This window comes from Podarcis cretensis (genome assembly GCF_951804945.1).
Source record: "Podarcis cretensis genome assembly, chromosome: 11".
Classification (NCBI taxonomy): Eukaryota; Metazoa; Chordata; class Lepidosauria; order Squamata; family Lacertidae; genus Podarcis; species Podarcis cretensis.
In genome coordinates, this window is record NC_137180.1 from 57,074,649 (window position 1) to 57,101,739 (window position 27,091).

General features: G+C 49.7%; 1 protein-coding gene, 1 long non-coding RNA gene and 1 pseudogene across 4 annotated transcripts in view; all 3 read left to right on the forward strand.

Annotated features, from left to right (window-relative positions):
* The first annotated feature begins 70 nt into the window (after positions 1 to 70).
* Positions 71 to 19,620, forward strand: LOC307226437. The gene is made up of 3 exons (XR_013843418.1): positions 71 to 115; positions 2,895 to 2,954; positions 19,509 to 19,620. It is a non-coding gene; the product is annotated as an uncharacterized lncRNA (long non-coding RNA).
* Positions 12,739 to 13,910, forward strand: LOC307226490 (peroxiredoxin-5, mitochondrial-like; annotated as a pseudogene). The gene is made up of 2 exons: positions 12,739 to 12,961; positions 13,181 to 13,910. The product of its transcript is annotated as a peroxiredoxin-5, mitochondrial-like (transcript).
* A 4,664-nt stretch (positions 19,621 to 24,284) lies between the features above and the next one.
* SKOR2 (SKI family transcriptional corepressor 2) overlaps positions 24,285 to 27,091 on the forward strand; it is a gene marked incomplete at its 5' end in the record, with an annotated part of 32,526 nt that continues 29,719 nt past the window's right edge. For both annotated transcript variants that reach the window (XM_079994772.1, XM_079994773.1), the window contains one exon: positions 24,285 to 26,576. In XM_079994772.1, the coding sequence (XP_079850898.1) occupies positions 24,285 to 26,576 (2,292 nt within the window). The remainder of the gene's footprint in view (positions 26,577 to 27,091) is intronic.

The following is a 27,091-nucleotide window of genomic DNA, read 5'->3' on the forward strand; positions in this document are numbered from 1 at the left end:
GACTCTGTTTCCATTATTGCGTCTGTGTGTGGAAGAGGAGCGCATGTTTCCCTATTCTGTCGTCGTTGAGGTCACGAATGAGGAGGCGACTGGGGAGGCGGAATAAACACCGAATGTCATGTTGCTCCTATTATTATCGTTACTATTAATAGTAATCAATAACAATAATAATATTAGTATGCCTGCACCCCAACCCTATTAATATGTATTTAGAACCATAGAGTTGTAGAGCTGGAAGGGGGTGGAGGTCATTCGGTCCAACCCCCTGCGATGCAGGAATCTCAATCAGATCATACATGGCAAATGGCATCCATCCTCTGCTTTGAAACTTCCAAGGCAGGCGAGTTCATCATCTTAAATGACTCTTATGCACAGTTCCCTGCCTGAGAGTAATAGCCCATGTCCTTCGTTTAGGGTAAAACGGGGAAGTTACTGGACCTTAGAAGGGAATGACCAGGCAACACAAGCCCAGTACGTTTCCCAGCACAATTCAAAGTGTTGGTGCTGACCTTTATAGCCCTAAACGGCCTCGATCCAGTATACCTGAAGGAGCATCTCCACCCCCATCGTTCTACCCGGACACTGAGGTCCAGTGCCGAGGGCCTTCTAGCGGTTCCCCTGCTCATCCAGCCTCATCCAACCTCTGCTAGGAAGGAGAGTCCACCACCTTCTGAAGGAGACCGTTCCACCACTGAACAGCTCTTACTGTCAGAAAGTTCTTCCTGATGTTGAGCAGGAATTTCCTTTTTTGTAATTTGAAGCCTACCCTCCAGAGCAGGAGAACAGGACCCTCTTCTCATTAGGTCTAAACTACCATCATTCACAGAACACAGAAGTGGAAACCCTGGATCTGTGCCATACCTGAAGGAGCGTCTCCATCCCCATCATTCTACCCGGACACTGAGGTCCAGCGCTGAGGGCCTTCTGGCGGTTCCCTCACTGCGAGAAGCCAAGTTACAGGGAACCAGGCAGAGGGCCTTCTCGGTAGTGGCACCTGCCCTGTGGAACGCCCTCCCACCAGATGTCAAAGAGAACAACAACTACCAGACTTTTAGAAGACATTTGAAGGCAGCCCTGTTTAGGGAAGCTTCTAATGTTTGATGTATTCCGGTATTTTAATATTTTGTTGGAAGCCGCCCAGAGTGGCTGGGGAAACCCAGCCAGATGGGCGGGATATAAAATAATCATCATCATCATCATCATCATCATCCTTGGGAACTGAACTCAGTGCAACTGTATTCCCAAAGTTCAGGAAGTAGAGGCAAACCCTGGTCCTCTCCATGTTTATTCATATGAGCAAACGCCACCGAGTTTGTCTAGGAACGTAAAACCAGGAGACTGCAAGACTTTGACGTACCTTGAACTGGGAAGGAGCGCTCTTCAACCCAGGGGAACAAGAAGAAACCCCGATCCTACAGACACATTAACTCACGAGCATTTAACCGATCCAAAGAGTTCGCGATAAAATGGGACTTCCCAGTGTGAAATGAGTCTCCACAGGTGGCCCAATAGATCACTGCATCTGTCTGTTAACCAAAATGTTGGTAGTTCGAGCCTACCTCAGGGAAGGCAATAGGCAGGATTCCTGCATTAGGGGGTTGGACTAGATGACCCTCAGGGTCCCTTCCAGCTCTAGAATTCTTTGACTTCCCAGTAATTTGGCATTCACATAGGATCGTGCTCCACGTTTGTTGCCCTCCTGTTTTGATAAAATGGTGTTGTGAATCTCTATTTACCTTGATTATACATTATTATTATTATTATTATTATTATTATTTCTATACCGCCTTTCATCTGAAGATCACAGGGCGGTTTACAATATATAAACACAAACTTGCAAACCTTCTAAATAATAATTTTGTGCTACACTGAATAATGGTTCAGTGATCATTTAACAATGGGGAGCGACGGAGGGGGCTGAAGTTCACCTCCACAGTTGTCCTAGCCTGACTCCGAAGAACAACAGCTGGATCGCTGTCACGTGTATAATTTTCAAATGGACCACTCTCCTTTAACTCCCAGATATTTCCTTCATCTGTACAGTTATTCCCCCTCCCCCCAATTAAAATGCAATACATTGATATATTGAGTGGGAGGCAGGCAATAAATTATACCATGCCCGCCTCACATAGGCCAGTAACATAAACAGACATCCCTTCCAAACGTATTGGGTTGAACGCCAAGTCCCACTGATTTTCAGTGAAAATCACTGCTAAGGACTTATGTCCTATTTTATTTTAATTTTTAAGCTCCTCATCTTCAGTGGAGAAGCTAGACGGGATGAGCTCGCTTGCAGGAACCGGAGAATCCGGAGCCAAAGCGGATTTTCTGCTCAGGGTTGAAGCGGAGCCGACTCTTGGAACCGGCCGAGAGAGAGCTAAATGACTTCGGCTCAATCTCTTTATGGATCGCACCGCTGAATTCTCACACCCCCCCCCCACTCCCACCCCACCCCTGGACTGCCTTCTTCTCTGCGAGGTTTCCCTTCCTCCTGCGAGGAAGAGTGTGAGGGAGCCGGTGACGTCACCGTGCCCACTGGGTGTTCTCCTCTCGGTCCGCCGGAGAGTTCAGAGGCAGAGAGAGAAAGGGAGAGAGAGAAGCGTTCAGCAGAGCGCAGAGATTCAGCCTTTGCTTCCGGCAAAAGCAGGCGGACTGGGCGGACTTGGGGGTTGGAATCTCTGTTCCAGCGGCGGAGGCTAATAATTGACAAGCGCTTCAGTCCCGTCCGGGGTCCAGAGCGTCGTTTGGCGTCTGAGCGAAGAGGCTGCCTTTTTAATTGCGCTAGAGAGAAGCCGCCCGGGAGAGAGCGAGCGAGCGAGCGAGCGAGCGAATTCCTGCCCGCCTGGATGTAAAAGCCTGATGGTTTTCCGACGCTCAACCTCTCTCCTTACCAGGAGGAGGACCCGCAAGATGTACGCGTGAGGAGGAGCAGCAGCAGCAGCCTGATTTAGGAGGTAAAGCGGGTTAGGGTGGCGCGGGGAGGGAGGGGGGCACTTGTGGGTCCGGCCGGGAGCTCCGAACGCGTGTTGTGAGCGCGCGGAGGTCGTAGCCCAGGCAACAGTATCCCTTGCGCGCGCACACACACACAAACAAAAAGGACCTGACCGAAACGGGTGAGATAATTTTCCGGGATCTCAATGGAGCCTCCATGTTCAGAGGCAGCTGAGTAAAAAATATTGGGGGGGGGGGTCAACCACAGGCAAAGAGGAAAGACCTTCATGCCTTGCTTTTGAACGCTGCGTAAAGATCTGAGCCAAGAGAGCTTAGATTCCTAGACTTTGGTTTATCATAAGGATGGCTTGGTTCTGGTTCTTTAATCTATCTCCCCCCCAAAAATGGTCGTGTGAGTGTGTGTATCCGTGTTTATGTAAGGGCGCAAGGGAGGGTGGCAAGGAACATATAGTGGAGTGGCGCGTAAGAACCGTCTCCAAAGGCCACGATCGTAGGGCATTTATCCCGTAGTCCTTGCCCCTGCCGATTTACTCTTGAGTAAGTCCCTCTCAGTTTATGAGGGCTTTCTTCCACGTATGGGTTCATGAGTTCGCCGGCTTCAAAAGATCCCTCCAGATTAAGACAGAGAGTTGCCTTAGAGGTCAGGATCGGGATAAAAAGCAGCTCAGAGGAATACCTAAGAAGGAGAGGGGGGGGGTGTCCGTGGCGAGGACGTTTCTCAGGACAGCGGGGACGGTTAAACCGCAAGAGGTGGAAGTCAGGAGAAGCCCAATTTTAGCCCCTTCCTTGTGATGGAGAGAGAGGGGTGCCCGCTCTTTCCGCGGGATCCCGGTTCTTCCTTCTCCAAAGTCTCCTAGCGCGGAGGGCTGTGGAAACCGGTTTCGGCACATCGGAGCAACTCGGCTTCCAAGCTGCGTGCTGGATCCAGAGGGAAAGGTCTGCAAAGCGTCGTGTGTATTTCTTGAGAATTATTCACACCGGCAGCCAGGATTGTTGATCCACTACCAACCGCATCACGCACTTTCCTCATCGCTCCTTTCCTTCGCTTAGTTTCATTCCATTGGGAAGCGGAGGGTGCTGCGCGGTCCTGCTGGAGTAGGATCGGAATCTTCTTTGAGGGTTTAAAGAAGGGAAGGCGAGGGAAATGAGTTAGGGGGGAGATGGATGTCTTTGTAGCCCTAGAGGCTGCGGAGTTGGGATCCCACAGACGCTTTCCCTAGGGCGCTGGAGCTGCCTTTGAGGCGCTTAATCCGAAGCAACCCGCCCTTTGGAACCGATTTCAGGTAGTGTATCGCAGAAGAGCACGTTAACCACGCACCCGCGCCTGAAGTCTAGTCATATTCTTCTTGGCAGGATGATGGCCGGCGGCGAGACTACTCCGGGGTAAGAGAGAGCTCACCCCGGGATAGTTGGCCCACCGCGTGGGGTGAATATGCCCAGACCAAACTTCCCACGCCTCCAGGCTGCGATCTTGGACGCAAGCGAAACAATCCCGGGGTAAACACTTTAAGGACTCTATATAGGAGAAGAAAAAAAGGTGGATTTAAAAACCTACCAAAAAAACGCCAAAGCAGCGATCCACAAAACTGTTGCGCCGGAGATGTTTCGGGGCATTTGAAAACAACACCCGAAGCAACCGGGGAAAGTTGGATATTGGAAGCCGGTTTTGGTCGAAATAGCTCGGCTGTTGGAGGCGGATCGGGCCCCCAAGATGCAACAGGAGTCCCCTCGGCTCAGGCCAAGCACATTTTAGGTTGCAATCCTATACTCTCTTACTCGTGAGTAAGTGACACTGAATTTAACGGGACTTGAGTAGACACGGAGAGCATTGTGGCTTGGAAATCGCGCAATAGAAACATTGTAGACCCACATGCACAGCTTCGCTGTTCCTGGATAAGGCTATTTGATTTCCTTCTTTTTCCCATTTTTAAAAAAATCTGCTTGCTCCGGCCTCGTTTGTCAGGGCTTATTATTTGCAGGCGTGGTCCCTTTTCGATGCCGTGTGTCCTATAATTTGGCAGAAAAACTCACCTCTTCTGAAAAGGCCAAGAAACGGTCCGTGAACCCCAAGGGACCGTAATAGCTAGTAGAAGGGACATTGCAGTAAGATTTTAAAATAAGTGATTATCAGTAGGCCCACGAAGAAATATTAGTGTACTGACAATCTCTGACCGACGTTCTTAAATTCCTGAGAATTCAGAATCGAAAGCAAGTTAGGTACTGGACTCGTCTAACAACCCAGATTACAGGAATGTATTCTTCTTTACCTTTCCATTATCTTTGGTCCACTCTCCACTGTAACAATAGCCGCAGGTTCTTTTAAAACAATAAAGCGATTGGTTCTCAACGTTCACAGTGCAGTTTGGCAGATTTTCCATTGGCAAAAGACTCTTCCTGAAGTTGGATGCGTTGTTGTTGTTGTTGTTGTTGTTGTTGTTGTTGTTGTTGTTGTTTTTAAAAGGCAATTGTAGCGCTGATGGTTTTAATAATAATCATAATTAAATACAAGGTTGTTAGAAGTATCAGTATGGATATTAGAAATCCACGTTACGCAGGTTTCTAATTTCAATGTTCTTCCAGAGAAAGAATTGTGCTTTTCTTTGGCTCTCCAGAATCTTTGCAAAATGCCTTTTCAGCCTCTCTGTATATATTGTACAATGAGTCTGGAAAAAAGTTATGTGTGTTTTAGGAACGTGCACACCCTTTGACTGATACATAGGTTTTAGTACAGACATTATTCTACAGATTTTATGAATCATGTTCCATTGACGTTGCCTCTCTGGACTCTCAACCGTATAAATTAGACTGACAGCCTTAAAGGGCCTTGCTTACGCGTGTCTATAATCATTTGATTTCTATATGCACTTAGATTTGACCCGCTCAGGTATGTTTAACCCCTTGAACGTGTGAATGGCCGGCCACAGAACGTTCATGTTTCCCATCGCCTTAAATGCAATGCTTCGTCAGTAGCGACGACCGAGTTTCCATTTTATAAATAGCTGAGGAGTTACTGAAGTGTAGAGAAATAGTGACATGCGCGCACCTCCCTTGCACCTGAACGTGTGAACTGTGTCAGTTGCGGGTGGCGGGCGGGGGTGGGGTGGGGGACTGGATTTGAAGTCCTGTACTAGGATATGGAAAATCCTATTCCCCTGGACTTAGATCTCTGATTGCTCACCCATGCCACCATGTCATCCCATAATGGTGCCGCGAATAATATGCACATCTGAATCAATCCGCTCCACAGATTCCAACGACGACGCTCGCCAGAACAGATTCTGAGGCTAAGCTCGCGTGAGATCTGACTCAAAGCCTGCTCTTTCTTCTGAATCAGAGTCCACGGGGGCGGGGGGGGGAGAGTATTTCCTCTTGCCGTATCTAGCTTGAAATGGACCAGATTCGAGGGAATCGCTTCCTTTTTACTGAATAAAGTGAGCGAACCAACTTCAAAACAACAGGAACCGTCCCTTAGGGATCCAGGAGGAACAGCTGATCTGGCCTGCTAAAGCGATCAATTATTGCAGAGAATATATTGTCCCTTAATGTGGCACCTTCAGGGGAAATGCTTCTCTAATAACCTCCGCCTGAGACGGGTATATTTCCAGAGCAATCCTGCTCGTATCTACTCCGGAGTATCTGCAATGTGACTTACTCACTAGGACTGCAGCCTCAGTTGGGGAGCCCAACAGACAACTTCTTCTCAAACAGTGTATTTAAAAATCGAGGTGTTTTTTTATTATTATTAGCCTCACATTTGGATGATTTCACCCACCCTCCCTTCTCCCTCCCCATCCCCAATGACGCACACATCTCGTGCCCTACTTTATCGAGGTAGCCACGTCAAACCGTTTACGCTACTTTTTCAGTCATCTCCATCGGCCATCCTTCCCTCGGTAGAGAGGAGAAGAAGGGCAAACCCCGGAGAATTCAGTAGGCGTTGCAATATATACGTGCTCTTAGCTCAAGCTGAATTAAGGATTTTAAAAATAAAAAAGAGGGTCGATGGATATTTTAGCGCCGAATTACCGTACCAATTTTACAAGGTCAGGTGAACGATACAATCCTATATCAGAATGTAGGTGGAGGGGGGCATATCTTTAAAAATTATTCTCAAATTGTAATTTATGAAATAGAGAAAACCAGGACATTATGGAAAGGGTTGTGTTTTGACTTTATTAAATGCAGAAAGTTTTCCTTTTGCTTGTGGGGAACCTTTCTTAATACAACTCCCTGTCTGGACTGGTACACCCTAGAATCCTACCACCTTATTCTTGCAAAAAGCAAAAGCAGCCATGTTCTTTGTTTGTTTACTGCATTTCTATCCCACCCTGTTCTCCAAGGTACTCAAGGTGGCGTACCTGGCACTCTCCATCCTCAGTTAATCCTCACAACAACCCTGTGAGATAGGTTAGGCTGAGAGGCAATGACTGGCCTAAGATCACCCAGTGAGGAAAAAAATACAGAATCCACATTTGGGTGATAGCTTTATTAGGCCAGACAAAATAGCATGCTGCCATTCAAGTTCTCCAGAACTTGAGTTCTACCAGGCTAGAGATGGTAAACAAAGCAAGGCTGCGGATGATTGGCTGATGGTGAAGCCATGCAGTCTGTATCAGAGATATGGGAGGTTGTTGTAGGTATTCAAAGGAGGCTCTTTGAGTGCTAGGAAGATTTTTATTCCCCCGTTTTTTGAAAACATAAAATCCAGCTCCTACCCAGGAAGCTGTCTTGTTCCAAGTCAGGCTACTGATTCATCTCAGTACTGGCAGTGGGTTTTCTAGGGTTTTAAAAAAGGTAAAAGACCGTTGACAGTTAAGCCCAGTCACGAACGACTCTGGGGTTGTGGCGCTCATCTCGCTTTACTGGCCGAGGAAGCCGGCGTACAGCTTCCGGGTCATGTGGCCAGCATGACTAAGCCGCTTCTGGCAAACCAGAGCAGCTCACGGAAACGCCGTTTACCTTCCTGCTGGAGTGGTACCTATTTATCTACTTGCACTTTGAAGTGCTTTCAAACTGTTAGGTTGGCAGGAGCAGGGACCAAGCAATGGAAGCTCACCTTGTTGCGGGGATTCGAACCACTGATCTTCCGATCTGCAAGCCCTAAGCTCAGTGGTTTAGACCACAGCGCCACCCGCGCTGAGTGTTTTAGGAGAGGGATGTTCCTTCCCTACCAGGAGAGGCCTGGAATGGAACCTGGAATATTCTACTTGAGAAGCAAGAGACGTACCTATGAGTTACAGTCTGCCTCCATCCTTTGGCAAAACACACAGGTTCTTTGTTGTGTGAAGAACAGGAATAAAGACAAACCAGACTGTTTAAAAACACACACACACCAAAAAAACTAGATTGTTTTAAACTCTCAAGTTCAGTTCCCAGTATTTCTCATTGGAATCAATCATCTTTCCCCAGATGCCTTCCAGATTTATTTATTTTTTACTACAATTCCCACCACCCTTAACTATTGGCCATACTGGCAGGGGCTGATGGGAATTGTAATCCAAAAAATCCAGAGAGTTTCTGATCGGAGAACACTAAGATGATCTCCTGAGTACCAAGAGGTGGCAATATGTGGGGGTTCTAGAATGGACTGCAGTTAAGGAATGCCAATTTTTCATGCCTCCCTATCTTAAAAGCTCTCTAGAAATAGAGAATTTGCACTGCAGAAAAAGGGCGGAGTACAAACTTTTCTCCCTGGTGTGCTAGCTTTCTACTTGCAGGGAGTGTGTTATTTTTAAAAATGTGGGAGGTGGCATTCTAATCGTTATGTTCCACCTGCATTGTGAAATGGAGTTTTATCAAGCTTGGCATTTTATAAGCTTATTGCACTGCACATGGAGACCTAGAGACCAGTAGCAGGGCTAGGAAAGACTTCAATCTAAGCCTATAGCCCAACCTTCACAAACCTGATGCCCTGTTGGTCCTTTGGACCACCACCAATAACAACCAACATTGACTGGGGCTGATGGGAGTTGTAGTCCAAAACATTGGCAGAGCATCATGTCAGCAAAGTCTGCTATAAGATTCTATACAGTAGGTGGGGAAATGTTCTAGCAACGTGTAAGGCAGGTGTGAGGGATCTTTGGCCCTCTGGCCCTGCTCCTCTACATCTGCTGCCTGAAGAGGCTCCCTCAGCCTACCTAATGGCAGGGCCAGTCCCACATGTTTCAGCCTGAAACAAAGCTCAATGGTGCCACCCCTCCTAAGGCCAACGCTATTAAAAGAGTTGCTTGCAGCAATCAGCCACCTGTTTCTTACATTTATCTATTTCACATGCACACTTCTCCATGGTACTGCCTGAAGCAGGTTGGTTCTCCCTACTGCACAGTTAAGGGATAGAAACTTGCTGAGAAAAGGAAACAGCTGGTAGGCATTGCTGAGGTCCTGAATTCAGGCAGCTGTAGTTGAGATTCTTCATTGCAGGGGGTTGGACTAGATGACCACTGAGGTCCCTGCCAACTCTACAGTCATATGATTCTAAATGCTGGGATGTGCACATGGTTGTTGCGGCTGTTGTTTTTTCTTGTGGTTCTTGTTAAGCTGCAATTGGGACATACTACAGAATAAAAGCATGCTTCGGACAGTGCTGTCACTAGGTTACTGTAAAAATAAGGAAAATTGTTTCACAGTTGAACTGTGAGAATATACACACACACAAACAAACACATACACAAACACGGAGAATATATGTGTATAATGAGAGGGAGGGACATCTGGGAAAATGATCACCATTCTGTGATCATTTTTTTACCCATCAGTTTTATTCGATATGCTATTAGTATTCTTATGGCTATTATTGCAGTGTTGTGTTTTTTATGTTTTAAACTCCTTTGTTTTGTTTTCTATGAATGTGTGGTTTATAAATATTTAAGTGAGTGACAATAAATAAATAAATAAATAAATAAATAAATAAATAAATAAATCTATCCATTCATCCATCCCCAAAGAAGAATTTCTGTGTTCATTCAGAATGAAGCAGTTGCCACATTCTGGGTCCAGGTCCTTTTGAACAGGCAGCACCAGCGCAGGCAGAAATCTGAACTGTTTCCTAGAAGGAAAGGCCTCTCACTTGAGATCTGGAGACAGGGGAGTTCCGCAATTGTTCTCTGGGAAGTGGGACCCACAACTAAATGTTGCAGTTTGGGGCAGTGCCGCCAGAGTTAGGGTGTTGTGGGAGATTCCTCGCAGGGCGATGAGCAAAGGGGGAGGAAAACAACAACAACATGAGTACCTACTGAAAAGATCCATTTTAAAAGTAGCTGTACCAAAAGGAATTCTTGTGAAAATAAGTTTTCCCTTTTTTGGGGGGGGGTTGTCAATTTTTGTCCTTGCTCAGGCCCCACATTACCAAAGTCCACCCCTGATATGGGCTCCTGTGCAGTGTTGCAGCTAGACGAAACCACCTTCTTTCAGGATACTCCATTTCATTCTCCCTCTACCACATGCTCTTGTTATTTCCCACTTCTGCATTTAGCCAGCCTTCCATGGGTGCTGAGCATGCTCAGTCATCAACAAGCTGTTTGGGGTTGAGTTGCTCCACGTGGATTTTATCTGCTAAAGCATGCTAACCTCTCCTCTGTGTGTGTGTGTGTGTGTGTGTGTGCATTGCAGAAGCACCTGGCCTGGTGTGGTGAAGCCGGCAATACAGTTGGGAGGTCGGGGCTCTGCAGGCATGCCAGCGGATGTTGCTGCTTTGGCTACATCTACATTGAGACACGAGTGGCGGTGTGGTCTAAACCACTGAGCCTAGGGCTTGCCGATCAGAAGGTCGGTGGTTCGAATCCCTGCGACGGGGTGAGCTCCCGTTGCTCAGTCCCAGCTCCTGCCCACCTAGCAGTTCAAAAGCATGTCAAAGTGCAAGTAGATAAATAGGTACTGCTCTGGCGGGAAGGTAAACGGCATTTCCGTGCGCTGGTCTGGTTTGCCAGAAGCGGCTTAGTCATGCTGGCCACATGACCCGGAAAAACTGTCTGCGGACAAACGCTGGCTCCCTTGGCCTATAGAGCGAGGTGAGCGCCGCAACCCTAGAGTCATCCATGACTGGACCTAATGGTCAGGGGTACCTTTACCTTTACATTGAGAGAACACGTGGAAGCCACCACTTGATACTACAGCCAATGAGTTGATAGCATGTAGGTATGAGCGGAATTTCAATTTAACATTTGTGGGGGTTTAGCAGTCCCTGTGGTTGGGCAGAGCCACTCCCCTGGCCCTGGTGTTGCTGCTGGTTACCTAGACAAGGATGAGGGCAGGGAGGTGGTGAGGTCAAGGCAGCACCTGTGCATCAGTGGAGCCAGTCCAGGACTCCTACCAGAGAGGCAGTCTTGCCAGTCCCTTTCTTCACCCCAGCCCCATCCAGATTAGCTGGTCTTGGGAGGGAAGCCCCATAACTCCACCCTCAACACCATCACTACTGATTTGGTCCATTAGCCTGTTCACACTCCTCCATCTTTTCCGCTTGGGTTTTTTTCATCACTTGATGACTTAATGGTTGACAACCTGCAGCTGAACATGAGAACTGACTGTTGTTGTGTCTGCTGTGGATATATGGACAGTTATCTGTGGAGATTGGTAATGAAACATTCTCTCTCTCTCTCTCTCTCTCTCACACACACACACACACACACACACACACACTCAAGTCATTGGTACTTGACATTCAAGCAATGCACATGTACCGTATTTTTCGCTCCGTAAGATGTACCTGACCATAGGACGCACCTAGTTTTTAGAGGAGGAAAACAAGAAAAAAATTATTCTGAACAAAAAAGTGGATGAATGATTTTTGTGGTTCATGCTGTGGCCACAGACACAATATGTGATTTGACGGTGAGTTTGGGGTAGCCCAGTGCAAAAATCCTGAGAATCCTTGTGGCTCCATGCTTTGTAACCACATTTTTGCACCATTGCGGTCCCACGAAACAGTGTCTGCGTGATTTTTTTGGTGCAAGCTATAGCCATGGACCAGCGTTTCCGTGTGCGGCTCTGGCTCGCCAGAGCAGTGATGTCACGCTGGCCATGTGACCCGGAAGTGTCTCCGGACAGCGCTGGCCCCTGGCCTCTTAAGTGAGATGGGCGCACAACCCCAGAGTCTGTCAAGACTGGCCCGTACGGGCAGGGGTACCTTTACCTTTACCTTTATAGCCATGGACATGCTATGTGATCTGATGGTGAATTTGGGGTGACCCAATGCAAAAATCCTGAGGATCCATGTGCTTTCACCTCCCCACTCCCAGGCAGCCTCCATTATCTCTAGAGTCCCTTATCTCCCTCCTGATTGCTTGCCGATCAGTTGCTCAGTGGCTTTGTTTCAACACCCCCTTCCCTCTTTCTAAAAATAAAAGCACGATCTGCTTTTTGCCCCTGGGTAATTTGGTTCCAGGGACCATGCATTCGCACGGACATTTCCCCTTACTTTTTAGGAGGAAAAAAGTGTGTCTTTTGGAGCAAAAAATACGGTATGCGTGTAAAGGCCTTAGTGCACTGGTTGGCATCAAAACCTATTCTTGGGAATACTCTGTGTGAGAGCCAGTTCAGCAGAGCTGGCGCCATTTTGCTGCATGGTGCAAGGGAAAAGGTGTAAGGGTTATGGCAGCTCAGGGACAGAGAAGCTGCTTTGCATGCAGAAGGTCTTAGGTTCAGCCCCCAGGATCTCTAGGAATGTCCCCTCTCTGAAACCCTGGAGAGATACTGCCAGTCAGTGTAGATGGAACTGAGGTTGATGGAGCAATGGTCTGACTTGTATAAGACAGCTGTCCTGGTTCCACGCAAAACCCAGAGGCAGACTTGAAGTAGGAGGACTTCAAAGGGCCGGGGTTGCCATGGCAGCTGTCACTCCCGCAATTTCCATGGCAACGAGGTGGAAAGGGGCAGAGGTGCTGGGCTGGCTGAGTCGCCGCTGGGGAGCAAGTCCAGGCTCCCCTCTTGGAAAGGGCTTGGTGGCAGCAGGGATTGTTCAGCGGGCCTTTGCAACCGGAGCACCAGCCATGGTGGCCCTCAAGGTTGGAGACAAGTTGAAGAAGAAGAAGAGTTTGGATTTGATATCCCACTTTATCACTACCCGAGCAAGTCTCAAAGCGGCTAACATTCTCCTTTCCCTTCCTCCCCCACAACAAACCCTCTGTGAGGTGAGTGAGGCTGAGAGACTTCAGAGAAGTGTGAGTGGCCCAAGGTCACCCAGCAGCTGCATGTGGAGGAGCGGGGAAGCGAACCCAGTTCCCCAGATTACGAGTCTACCACTCTTAACCACTACACCACACTGGCCCAGTGTGGAGGTCTACTAGGGTGACCCTGGCAACAAGGTGAATGTGGTCAGCCTCTTCACAGGCAAGAAGGGGATCTTGTTTGGGGTGCCTGGTGCATTTCACTCCAGGTTGTTCAAAAACCCACCTCCCAGGCTATGTGGAGAAGACAGGACAGCTGAAAGGCAAAAGAGTGGAGGTCATCGCCTGCTTGTCTGTCAATGACGTCTTCGTCATGAGCGAGTGGGGAAAGGCTCACAGAGCCCAAGGGAAAGGTGCAGATGTTGGCTGATCCCACAGGAGCATTTGAGAAGGCTACAACCCTGTTGCTGGACAAAGAGCCACTCTGGGAACTTTTTGGGATTTAACGATCCAAACGGTTCTCTTTGGTAGTCCAAGATGGTGTGGTGAAGGCCCTCAACATAGAAGAGGATGGCACAGGCCTCACCTGCAGTTTGGCCAACAACATCCTATCTCAGCTCTGAGACCTGGGACACCGTGGCTGTTAACCCGTCTCCTAAACCCAGACAGCAAGAGACGCACAAAACCACCCAGCTTCACCTGGTTCTTACTATGCAGAAGGGATGGTGGGCTGATTTATTTCCCCCTCACAGCTTCTAGGATTTGGCCTTTACAAGGGCAGGGATATGTATGTATGTATGTAGCTGCTTTGAATCCCTTCTCTGTCTTGACTCTGTTATCTTGGACATTATTGCTTGTAAGAAAGAGATCTTTATTCAGGCAAGTCATGATACAGGCTCAGCAGAGAAGGCACAGGGCTTAGGAGTCACAATTCAGGAGTTTAGGAGCAGAGCGATAAGTTCAGAACTGGACAGAAGCAATGAAGATGTCCCAACAAGTTCACCCACCCCTCCTGCCTAGCTTCGAAAGATGAAGTATGGCATGCTCAGGTGTGAGACTCTCTTGACATTGTGGGAATGTCAAGCTTACAAGCACACACTTTATTGGGGCAGGTGGTTCTGCTCCCATCTGTGAAAGCAGAGTCTAGTTCTAGCCAACAAGGTTGCATCCTACTGCTCAGACTCTAGTTCAGTCATTGCGGCTTCCTGTTCAGCCCTTCCCAGCCAGCATTGAGGCTCTCCACTCCACAGAAGGGTTGGAGGGGAGAGCCAGAATCCCTGCTCCCTGCTCCAAAGCAACTGGAGCTGGGATAGAAAAGGGAGACCTTGAAGAGTAAGTGCTGGTCAAATTAGACAATGCTGAGTTAGAGAGACCAATGGCCTGACTCACGATAATGCAACTTTGCGTGTGCTTGTCAGGAATGTCCCGACAATAAGGGACTGGTGTAACAAGCTACAGGAATTTGCTGAAATGGCGCAGTTGACAAATAGCCTGAGAGGCAATTCAAAACAAAAAATTATGGAAAAGTGGGATAGATATAAGATATATGTTCAAAAAATACAGTGAAGGTTCGCTATCTATGCTAGCATTCAATTGACGTTGGAGAGAGACTGCGTTGAGAAATTAAGACCAAGGGTACATATTGATATAGGAATGTATTAGATAAACTGTAAAGAAATATACAATAATATTTCATTTGTAAAAAAGGAATATACAACAGGATAGACAGGAAGTCCAAAGTGTTGCTACATATATGATTTTGGAATAGTTTTTTTTCTTTCTTTCTTTCTTTCTTTCTTTCTTTCTTTCTTTCTTTCTTTCTTTCTTTTAGTATATAAACTTTGTGTACATGTTGAAAATTATAGTATAATAAGCCTTGTGATGTAATACGATAATGTTTACCGAGGTAGCATAAGAACTTTAATAAATAAATAACATTAAAAAAAGGAATGTCTATTGGTGGTCCAGATCTGCCCCCTCCAAAATAACATTAATCTGGTCTCCAGTAGTAGTAGCCAATTCTATGCACAGTCATTGAAAATTTGGCTCACAAGTCCATTTTCTAAGCAGGGGAAGTGGTGAGTTTCCATTTGCATTTCATTCACTTTTATGAATCATATCACCATCTCATGAGCTGTCTGGAAAGGCAACAGCCAATCGACTCTTAAGGGGAACTTTCAGGAAAGGAGTCTTTTCTTGCTGTTTTCCTTCTTGTACATTTCTTTGCGAACTTAAGGTAAAGGTAAAGGTACCCCTGCCCGTACGGGCCAGTCTTGACAGACTCTGGGGTTGTGCGCCCATCTCACTTAAGAGGCCAGGGGCCAGCGCTGTCCGGAGACACTTCCGGGTCACGTGGCCAGCGTGACATCGCTGCTCTGGCGAGCCAGAGCCGCACACGGAAACGCCGTTTACCTTCCCGCTGGTAAGCGGTCCCTATTTATCTACTTGCACCCGGAGGTGCTTTCGAACTGCTAGGTTGGCAGGCGCTGGGACCGAGCAGCGGGAGCGCACCCCGCCGCAGGGATTCGAACCGCCGACCTTTCGATCGGCAAGTCCTAGGCGCTGAGGCTTTAACCCACTTACTGAAAGGCAAATTCATACATGCGGAAATGAAATGAATCACACTGTCAGTCGCTGGCCCCAGTCACGGCCACCTCTTAGCGCATTACCTCAAAGCATCTAAAAGCATGTGTCCTGGTTAGGCCGTCAGCTATTTTATATAGCCTGGGCATCAGTGGAAGGATTTGATTGTCTTTGCCCACGGACCAGGCTTCTGCAACTCTGCAAATTAAAGGGCAAATCTATTAATTTAGGGATCACCAACATGGCACTGGTGGTCGCAGAGGTACCCTTGAGGCCTCTGTGACCCCCACTTACTGTAGGGTTACCAGACCTCCCCGTTTCCCAAGGACAGTCCCCCAATTTGCAATTAATTCCCCGGACAAATTCCATCCCCGGAATGTCCCCGGATTTCATCTAATGTCCCCAAGAAATGCAGCAGTGGCAGTCTCAACAGCCCAGAGCAGTTGGCTCTGGCTGGCTTCAGGAGCTGCTCAGAAGTCCCCATATGATGGTGGTGCAGGGGCTCAAAGATGCAGCTTCCGGGCTGCATCCACCTTCCCTGACCCCAGCAGCTAAGCAGAGAAGGGAGGCTTTATGCTGCCTATCAGAGCAGCCTCCCAACTCCTACTTGCGTGCAAGCAGGAGCGGGGTGAGGATCTCTCAGTTAGGCAACGGGAAGCCTCCCTTCCCAGCTGAGGGATCCCTGCCCCTTCCTGCTTGCACGTAGGTAGGAATGGGATTGGGGCTGCTCTGATGGGAAGGGAGGCATTGCACTGCTCAAGCCTCACTGCTGCCACTGCTCTCAGCCCTCCAACTCCACCTTCCATGCCTGACCCACCGCACCCCACCACCACCATCACTGAAGAACCAATAACTCAGGGGCTGCCCAGGCTCATGGAGAGAGGAGATAGAAGCCTCGGAGGAAGGGGAAACATGGCGGTTGAGGTCAAGGCAGCAGCCACCCCTCTGCCACCGCCATCGCTGCAGCATCAGTGTCCCAAATGTGTATAGAATCATAGAGATGGAAGAGACCACAAGGGCCATCGAGTCCAACCCCCTGCCAAGCAGGAAACACCATCAGAGCACTCCTGACATATGGTTGTCAAGCCTCTGCTTAAAGACCTCCAAAGAAGGAGACTCCACCACACTCCTTGGCAGCAAATTCCACTGTCAAACAGCTCTTACTGTCAGGATGTTCTTCCTAATGTTTAGGTGGAATCTTCTTTCTTGTAGTTTGGATCCATTGCTCTGTGTCCTCTTTTCTGGAGTAGCAGAAAACAACCTTTCTCCCTCCTCTATGTGACATCCTTTTATATATTTGAACATGGCTATCATATCACCCCTTAACCTCCTCTTCTCCAGGCTAAACATGCCCAGCTCCCTTAGCCGTTCCTCATAAGGCATCATTTCCAGGCCTTTGACCATTTTGGTTGCCTCCTCTGGACACGTTCCAGTTTGTCAGTGTCCTTCTTGAACTGTGGTGCCCAGAACTGGACACAATACTCCAGGTGAGGTCTGACGAGAGCAGAATACAGTGGCACTATTACTTCCCTTGATCTAGATGCTATACTCCTATTGATGCAGCCCAGAATTGCATTGGCTTTTTTAGCTGCCGCGTCACACTGTTGGCTCATGTCAAGTTTGTGGTCAACCAAGACTCCTAGATCCTTTTCACATGTACTGCTCTCAAGCCAGGTGTCACCCATCTTGTCTTTGTGCCTCTCATTTTTTTTGCCCAAGTGCAATACTTTACATTTCTCCCTGTTAAAATTCATCTTGTTTGTTTTGGCCCAGTTCTCTAATCTGTCAAGGTCGTTTTGAAGTATGATCCTGTCCTCTGGGGTGTTAGCCACCCCTCCCAGTTTGGTGTCATCTGCAAATTTGATCAGGATGCCCTTGAGTCCATCATCCAAGTCGTTGATAAAGGTGTTGAATAAGACGGGCCCAAGACAGAACCCTGTGGCACCCCACTAGTCACTCTTCTCCAGGATGAAGAGGAACCATTGATGAGCACCCTTTGGGTTCGGTGTAGTATGTATGTATGTATGTATGTATGTATGTATGTATGTATAGTGTCCCTGGATTCAATGAAAAAAAATCTGGTAACCTTAACTTACTGCCTTCATCTGGTCAGTGAAAGTGGTTACCATTTTCTGTCTTGAAAAGCACATAGAGCTGAAAGAGGAAGTTGGACGTCTGAAACCCTTTCTCACTTCCTCTTTTGGTTCTACATCGTTTTTCGAGGCTCAGATTAGCTCTGCTAGATTTGACGTTTACTCAGATCCCTTGGGGAAATGAAATGTGTGCATGCCAAATTTCCTCTCTGTGTCTGATCTGGAGAGGGAGAAGGGAAAAAGGACAGCGAGTCCAGAATCAAAGAGTGAAAGTCATTCCACATGCAGCAATCTGAATGAAAAGAGCAATATCTCCAAGAATATGCATCAATTTCCAAAACTGCCTGGTTAAATTTAAATAAAGGTGTGTGTGTGTGTGTCCCCTGAGTGAACATGTATTTCCACAAGAGGGATGTGTTGTGTAGTTTCCTGACATTGGGTTTGTGCTTGGGTATGGCTGCACAGCAGGCAGAAATTTATCCGATGCCCCTTTTCCCATGCCAGGAAACACTGCAGCTGCTGAATTTCAGCCAAGAAAAATAGTATCTAAGGGGGAAGACAGGCATGGCGTGGTAGAGTGATAAGTGCTGTACCAATAAGATCCAGGAAGCCATGAGATATGTATGTCCCCCATCAGTGCCTTGACTTCATTTGATGGTAGTACAGTGGTGTCTTGGTTCTCAAACGCCTTGGTACTCAAACAACTTGGAACCCAAACACTGTAAACCCGGAAGTAAATGTTCCAGTCTGTGAACTTTTTTCAGAAGCTGAACGTGCTCCATTTTGAGTGCCACACTTCTGTTTTGAGCGTTACGCTGGGGCCTGTCTGTTTTTGCTATTTATTTTGCCTTTTTGTTTTTGTGGCTCTTTTTTGTTTGTTTTTGTGACTGTATGGAACCCAATTCAGCTACTGGTTGGTTGATCGTGTAGCTGCAGGACATTGTTTATTGCTTTCATTTTATGGATCAATGGTCTCGTTAAATAGTGAAATTCGTGTTAACTTGCTCTTTTAGGGGTTGTTTTTAAAAGTCTGGAATGGATTAATCCATTTTGCATTACTTTCTATGGGAAAGTGCGCCTTGGTTCTGGAATGCTTTGGTTTTGGAACGGACTTCCCGAACGGATTAAGTTTGAGAACCAAGGTACTACTGTAATAGTATTTAAGACTAATCTTTCCTAGTGCTCAAGGAGTCCCACCAAACAATTTGAGGGGGAGGACAATATTACAAGAAAAACCAACAACTTCATTTACAAATAAGTTTAAACGACTGCGAGACTTCCATATGGGCATATACGCTTCCTTCTCCTTTAAGATCATCAAATAGATCCCAGATTACTAGATGGAACTGGCCATTTCTGGCTGTAGAAGAGAGAGTCCACACAATTTGCCTAATGGTAGGGTTGCCCTTTATTGCTCAGTAATCTCCCAGACCTTCAATGTCCATTGCTTTGTACCTTTGGGAGGGGTAGGCAAAATGAGATAAGTGAAAATTAATGGAACCCAGAGAAAGCATCTTCTGGTACTGACTCACTGCACTCAGAAGAGCATGTCCTGAGGTGACTGTTTCCACCCACAATCCCTCTTGTGATGTAAGACCTTTGCTGGTTAATGCATGGCTAGGTTATTGAATTGTTGCTGATGTCAGTATTTTGTATTGCTGCTGTTATCTAGCATTTTACGGAGACCAAACCTACGTATCTGTGTATACTCAGATGTGAGCTGCACTAGGTTCTATACTGGGCTGACTTTGTCTCTCTCTGTGTGTGTTTATTTTTGTAGTGTAACTTGCTTAGAACACAAGAAGGCAGGATGCGAAGAAAAGGAGTCAGAAATAAAAACTGTCAGCAGCACAACCAGACAATTTCAGCACCCAAACACCTGTAAAAGCACATCATTATTTTTATTGCTATTTATTACTTGTATTCTACTTTTCTTGTCCAGAACACCCAAAGGGCCTTGCAAAAGGATTTAAAAATGGACAGTAAAAATGCGCAATTTTTGAATGAGCTACAGCAATTTGGAGAAGGCTGTAGCTTTGTGGCAGAGTGGATTCAAAAGCTCCCAGGTCCAATCCCTGGCTTATCCAGGGAGGGTTGCAAACTTGTAGCGTTCTGCATGTTGTTGGACTCCAACTCCCACAATCCCCAGCCAGCATGGCCCAGTGGTCAAAGAGGCTAGGAGATGAAGGCCAACAGCATACACAGGTTCCCCATCCCTGCCCCAAAGCCGGTGTTAGTCAGTGTGAAATAATGAGCTAAATGGATGAATGACACGACTCAGGACAAGTTAGCTTCCTATATTTTTAAGCAAGGCAGCAAATTAAACACATGAAATAGCAGCACTCAAATGTCACATTAAATTAAATGTGGAAGGATGGTGGGGAAGGAATCACACAGGTATCATACAGGAGTGTGTTTTAGAATGGTGTAGAGCATGGGTAGGCAAACTAAGGCCCGAGGGCCGGATCCGGCCCAATCGCCTTCTCAATCCGGCCCGCGAACGGTCCGGGAATCAGCTTGTTTTTACATGAGTAGAATGTGTCCTTTTATTTAAAATGCATCTCTGGGTTATTTGTAGGGCCTGCCTGGTGTTTTTACATGAGAAGAATGTGTGCTTTTATTTAAAATGCATCTCTGGGTTATATGTGGGGCATAGGAATTCATTCATTTCCCCAAAAAAATATAGTCCGGCCCCCCACAAGGTCTGAGGGACAGTGGACCGGCCCCCTGCTGAAAAATTTGCTGACCCCTGGTGTAGAGGCTAGATGGATGTAAATGTTACCCTTTGGTACAGTACACTGGTTTCTAGGCATTGTCAGAGTTCAAGGATATGTTTCAAGCTGGCAAAAATGCTCAAGGATGGTTCAAAGCAGGGTGAGTGAGACGTGCAGTCTGGGGAGAGTCCTGAGGAGCAGCTAAAGAGTCTGAGGTGTGTGTTGTGTGCACATTTCGCCTATGGGCCTGAGGTAACCCATCCCTGGCATAGAAGAAAAAACTGGGCCTGTTCTGACCATAACATACAAACGTCTTCCCTTCTCTGAGAGCCAGTGTGGTGTAGTGGTTAAGAGCAGTAGACTCGTAATCTGGGGAACCGGGTTCGCATCCCCGCTCCTCCACATGCAGCTGCTGGGTTGACCTTGGGCCAGTCACACTTCTTTGAAGTCTCTCAGCCTCACTCACCTCACAGAGTGTTTGTTGTGGAGAAGGAAGGGAAAGGAGAATGTAAGCCGCTTTGAGACTCCTTCGGGTAGTGATAAAGCGGGATATCAAATCCAAACTCCTCTTCTACTTCTTCTGGGACTGTGGGGGAAGGCATCAGTGATAGATGGCAGGCTTGGAATGCTGTGCTGGTATTTTTTAAAAGGCCTTCTGAGGGCACAAAGCACATCCTATAATTTTGCTCCTTGCTCCTTACAGCACCCCTGTGAGGCAGGCTTGTGTTATCAGTCCCATATTGCAGATTGAGACTGAGAGTTTGTGCTTTCCTGAGGCTACAAAGTGCATTTGTGGCAGATGGGAGATTTGAGCCAAGGCCTTGCTGATTCATAACTCCGTTGTTTAGGCACAACCCTACCCTAACTCTGCTGCAGCCTCAATAGCTTTTATTTCATTTTTACTTGTAAGGAGAAATTGGTTTCCAGACTTGTTTCTTTGTTCTAGAACTCAGGCTGGTCAGAAAGCAGATTAGTATCTAACGCTAGATCTCCCAGCGATTTTCAGTAGGCCAGTAAGAGTTTCTGAATCCTAACTGTTTAACTGTAGCAAAAATATGAAACCCCTTTTCTAAATTAGTTTTGCTAAAAGGAAGAAAGTTTGGGGAGTGGGTTGTTTCTGGTGAAAGGACCGTGTGCTCAGTTTAGCTACTGAAAACACGTTCCCGGACCGAACAGTTTCCCAATAGGTACCGTATTTTTCACTCTATAGGACGTACTTTTCCCCCTTCAAAAATGAAGGGGAAATGTGTGTGCGTCCTATGGAGCGAAGACGCCATAGCCCCGCGACCCTCTCCCGGCTGGAGAGGTGACGCGCGGCTATGGAAGGAGCCTCTATAGCCGTGCATGACCTCTCCAGCCGGGAAAGCGTGCGCGGGGCTAAAGAAGCCATAGCCCCACGACCCTCTCCCAGCTGGAGAGGTGACGTGCGCCTATGGCATGAGCCTCTTTAGCCATGCGTCACCTCTCCAGCCGGGAGAGCGCGTGCGGGGCAAAAGAAGCCCCCCGCGACCCTCTCCCAGCTGGAGAGGTGACGCGCGGCTATGGCAGCAGCCTCTCTGCTGCGCCTTTCCGCTGCTCCCTGACCTGCTCTTTGGGGCTGGTGGTGGGCTTCCCCCGCCAGCCCCAAAGAGCAGGTCGAAAGGAACCTGAAGCCTGGAGAGAGAGAGAGGGGTCGGTGCACACCGACCCCTCTCGCTCTCCAGGCTTCCAAGGTAGCCGCCTGAACGGCACCTTGTTTTAGAGCGGGAAAACAAGAGGGGGGAAATTCTCCCCCTCTCTGCGCAGTGCATCCTGCCGCTTCGCTGAAGGGGCGCTGGGCAGAGAGGGGGAGATTTTTTTTTTCTTGTTCTCCCCCCTCTAAAACAAGGTGCGTCCTATTGTCCGGTGCATCCTATGGTGCGAAAAATACGGTACTTAGTCCCTTAATTCTGTAGCTATTAATCCACTTTCTGGAAAGCGACATGGTTTGTGAGGTGACAACGGAGAAGTCTCAAGCTGGCTGTGGCATCATGAGATGGTAGGAAGCATCTATCTGTTTGTCCGATAGATAACATACTGCTAGTTCTGGTAGCTGACATCAGAAACAAGGAGGGAAGTCGCAAGGAATGGGATTTATCAGCTCATCCCTAAAGACATAGTGCGCTAAGCCTGGAGTCAAACATTGGCCTAGTTCTCACTGCAGTGGTAATTCTGGGATGTACCACTTCACACTGCAGGTGCCAGAATACACCTCTGTACAAAGCAATTCTCTGAGCCAGCTAGAATTCTTCTCCCAGTTTTTTTTTGGGGGGGAGGGGGGACTGGAGAGATATGGTGGAGCATTCAATCTGTGAGTATTGACTTGTAGCATGAAGTGGTATAGCCCTGATAGAAGTTCATCACCTTGGAGTGAACTGCCGAGCATTGGTGGTCATTATGATCAACTACCCACCCAATGAAAATTACTTATTATAACTTATTAATTGCAGCAATTCTACAATTTTGTGTGAGGTTAGATTTGGTACAGGGTAGTGTGTGTGTGTGTTTTCCTTTTTCAAAGACCTTATGATTTTGCAAAAAGCTGAAAAAGTTATGGGTAATGGCAAAATGCCTTTCTGACACCGAAAGAACATTTAACAGGCCAAAGCAGTCGCTAAGAGGCCATCTTGAAGATTTTGTTTTCATGCACCATGTTATTACAGGAACGTGCCACCTTCAGAAGAACCTCAGAAAAGAACGAGGGGAGTCCCTTGTTTGTCAGAGGGGTAGCTGGGTAGATTTTCCAGTGCTAGGGGCAAGGGGCAGGCTTCCATGCCCTGCATAATTATTTTCATGCACTTGGGATTAACAGAAGGAAGGTGGGATTCTCTGCAGTTTGGGTGGGACATGCACCCTCGGAAGCAGGCAATACATTTGTTGGTCTTCAATGTGCCTTAAGGCTCTGTGTCGTTTTGTTTCAGCAAGCTAGCAAGACCTCTCTTCTCAAAAGTGTTACCAGCCTGAAGTTATAGTTTTAGACACACTTGCCTAAGAATCAGGCTCCCCGAATAAAGCAATCAAGCTCATTCCTCCTGAGCAAGTGGCTGCACATCCATTTCACCAGCAGATTCATCAAGGTGCAAAGTCGGCTTTTGCACATCCACTCGCACATAAACCCTGCTGAGTTCCATGGGACTTACTCAGAGGTACCAGAGAGTAAGTCCCATTGAGTTCAGCAGGTCCTACTTTTGAGTAAACCTATAGGGTTTCTGATACACAGCTGCATTTATATGCCCATGCGCACGCACAAATATAGGAGTAAATCCCATTGAATCTTTTGCATCTTCCTCCTGAGTAAAAGTGCCACAGGGTCCAGCTGCGCAGCCTTAACTGGGAATGGTGGAAAGGCCAACTTTAATGCCATAAGTCGTTTTTTTACTCAACAGGGCAGTAAACAAGGGACTCTTTATTTTCCGAGGTTCTTCTGAAGGTGCTACATTCCTGTAATAATATGGTGCATGAAAACAAAATCTTGAAGATGGCCTCTTAAGCAACTGCTTTTGCCTGTTAAATGTTCTTTCAGTGTCAAAAAGGCACCTATATTGAGGTTCTGATCACTTAATTAAAGCCCAAGCGATTTAGAGGGCAGACGGTGCATCCGCTTAGCCGCTTGATGGCGCTAGTCCTCATGGCCTGCTCTCTTTTCTCTCTCCCCGACAGCTTGCTGGGGAGCCTGCCGGGGGCCCAGGACCATGGCCAGCAGCCCTTTGCCAGGCGCCACCGACCTCCTCCTGTCCGCCTCGTCCAACGCCTTCCCGTCGGACTCGCTGAGCCAGGGGCCGCCCCCTCCGCCTCCACGCGGCGGCCCTCCTCACCCGGGCGCCATGAAGCCCAACCAAGTGGGCCAGGTGATCCTCTACGGCATCCCCATCGTGTCTCTGGTGATCGACGGGCAGGAGCGCCTGTGCCTGGCGCAGATCTCCAACACGCTGCTGAAGAACTTCAGCTACAACGAGATCCACAACCGCCGCGTGGCGCTGGGCATCACGTGCGTACAGTGCACCCCGGTGCAGCTGGAGATCCTGCGCAGGGCGGGCGCCATGCCCATCTCGTCGAGGCGCTGCGGCATGATCACCAAGAGGGAAGCCGAGCGGCTCTGCAAGTCCTTCCTGGGGGAGAACAGGCCGCCCAAGCTGCCCGACAACTTCGCCTTCGACGTGTCGCACGAGTGCGCCTGGGGCTGCCGGGGCAGCTTCATCCCTGCGCGCTACAACAGCTCCCGGGCCAAGTGCATCAAATGCAGCTACTGCAGCATGTACTTCTCGCCCAACAAGTTCATCTTCCACTCGCACCGCACCCCCGACGCCAAGTACACGCAGCCCGACGCCGCCAACTTCAACTCCTGGCGGCGCCACCTCAAGCTGACCGACAAGACCCCGCAGGACGAGCTGGTCTTCGCCTGGGAGGACGTCAAGGCCATGTTCAACGGCGGCAGTCGGAAGAGGGCTCTCCCGCAGGCCTCGCACGCCCACCATCCTGGAGGGGGCGGCGGCGGAGGAGGAGGAGGAGGCTCCGGCCCTCACTGCCACCCTTTGGGCGCCGTCAAGGCGGCGGTGGTGGGCGTCGGAGGAGGCCTGCTCAGCCCGCACCTGCTGGGCGCGCCGCCGCCGCCGCCCCCTGACCTGCACCAGAAGCGCGGCCGCTTCGACGACGACGAGGAGCTGCAGGAAGCGGTGGCGGCGGCCGCGGCGGCTGCAGCGGCCGTTGCGCACGGCGGCGCCGGCAAAGCGCAAAGGAACTACCCGGTCATCCCGGTGCCCAGCAAGGGCTCCTCCTTCGGGGGCGTCCTGCAGAAGTTCCCCGGCTGCGGGGGCCTCTTCCCGCACCCGTACGGCTTCCCCGCGGCCGCCTTCAGCCTCTGCCACAAGAAAGAGGACTCTGAGGGGCTGGGCGTCGGGGCGCAAGGCGGACCCGCGGGACACAAAGCGGCAGGTGCCGCCCCGACGGCAGGAGCGGGCCTGTCGGGGCTCTTCTGGCCCGGGACTAGGAAGGACGCGGCGGCGGCGGCGGCCGCAGCTTTCTACCCGCCTTTCTGCATGTTTTGGCCGCCGCGCACCCCGGGGGCGCTCCCGGGGCTGCCCACGTACTTGCAGCCCGCGCCGCAGCCGCCCACTTGCACCGCCCTGGGCGGGGAGAGCCCCAGCTTGCTGCGGCAAGCCTTCCTGGACCTCGCGGACCCCGGCAGCGAAGGGGGGGCCGCCGGGCTGGGCACGCCGCCCGCCGCAGCCGCCCCACAAGCGAGCGGCGGAGGCAGCAGCAGCAGCGGCAGGGACCCACGGGCTTTCGACGGCAGCGAGGCGGCATGTTCCCCCGCGGCGGAGGGAGGAGGCGGCAGCGGCGGCGGAGGGTCGCGGGGCTCGGCGCCTCACCAGCCCCACCTGCTGGACGGGCAGCCGCGGGGCAAATCCGGCGCGTCCTACCACCACTCCAGCGCCTTCCGTCCAGTGGGGGGCAAAGAGGACTCGGAAAGCTTAGCCAAACTGCACCACCACCACCCGGCGCCGTGCTCCTCGTCCTCGCCGCCGCCCCTCTTGCTGCTGCCGCCCCCAGAGCGGGAGGCAGGGGGCTGCGAACGCCCCCTCCAGCCCCCCGGCCACCGCCTGCTCTCCCCGGGGGGCACCAGCTGCAGCTACCCCAGCGAGGAGAGCAGCGAGGAGGAAGAAGAGGAGGAGGAGGAGGAAGACGAAGAAGAAGAGCCGGAGGTGGACGTGGAGAGCCACAAACTGCCGGAGGAGGAGGAAGCGGAGGAAGAACCGGAGGAGGAAGAGGAAGACGAGCAGGACGTGGTGGACCCCGTCGGGGGAGCCGGCCGCTACCTGCAGAGCCGCGGGTTGACGGACAAGGGCGCCTCCCGGGACAGGCCGAGCGGGGCAGCCTCTGCAGTGGCCGCCGCCCCGACGGGGCCTTACCCCGCGGCCTCCTCCCGGCCGGCTCCAGAGGAGGAGAAGTCGGGGGCGCCCCACTCCGAGCAGCTGCTGCTGCCGCCTCCTCCTAACCCTCCTCCGGCTCTTCCTCAGCCCACCTGCCCCCCGAAAGGAGGAGGAAGCAGCGGCGGGAGCAGCCCAGCGCCCCATCCATCAGCGGAGGAGCAGGCGCCGCAGCCCCCTTACAAAGATGTAAATACCCCCCTCTAGGCTCCTTGGAGCCAATTATTTTTATTGAAATGCACCTCTAGGCTGAGTCGCTTCCAGATGCGGGGAGAGGAAGATGGATCGAGGAGGGTCTTTTCGCAGGGCCCCCGCCCCTTTAGAGCCAGGGAAACGGAACTGGCAAGAAATAGGGCGAGCCTGCCTGCCCGTGACACTTTCAAGCGGTTGTGGGTGGCGCGTGGCTCTTGTCTGGCGCTCCCCCCGCTCTACGTCCCAGCACAGCTTTTCTGGGGGGAGGGGGCATTGGGAAGGGGGCTCAGGAAACGGGGACCACCATCCGGCCCTTTCCCAGCCTCATTGATTTCAATGAGACATTTAATGAGACACCTCCTCAGTCTCAGCTTCTCGCCCAATATTTGCACCAATATTTGCTCTCCCAATATCTGCTTCCAAAGAATAAGGTCTCCCTTAGAAGAAACACCAGTTCCTTCGACCGTAACTGGGCTTCTTCGAAGGAGGCGGGGGCGCGTTGCCGTTTTTGA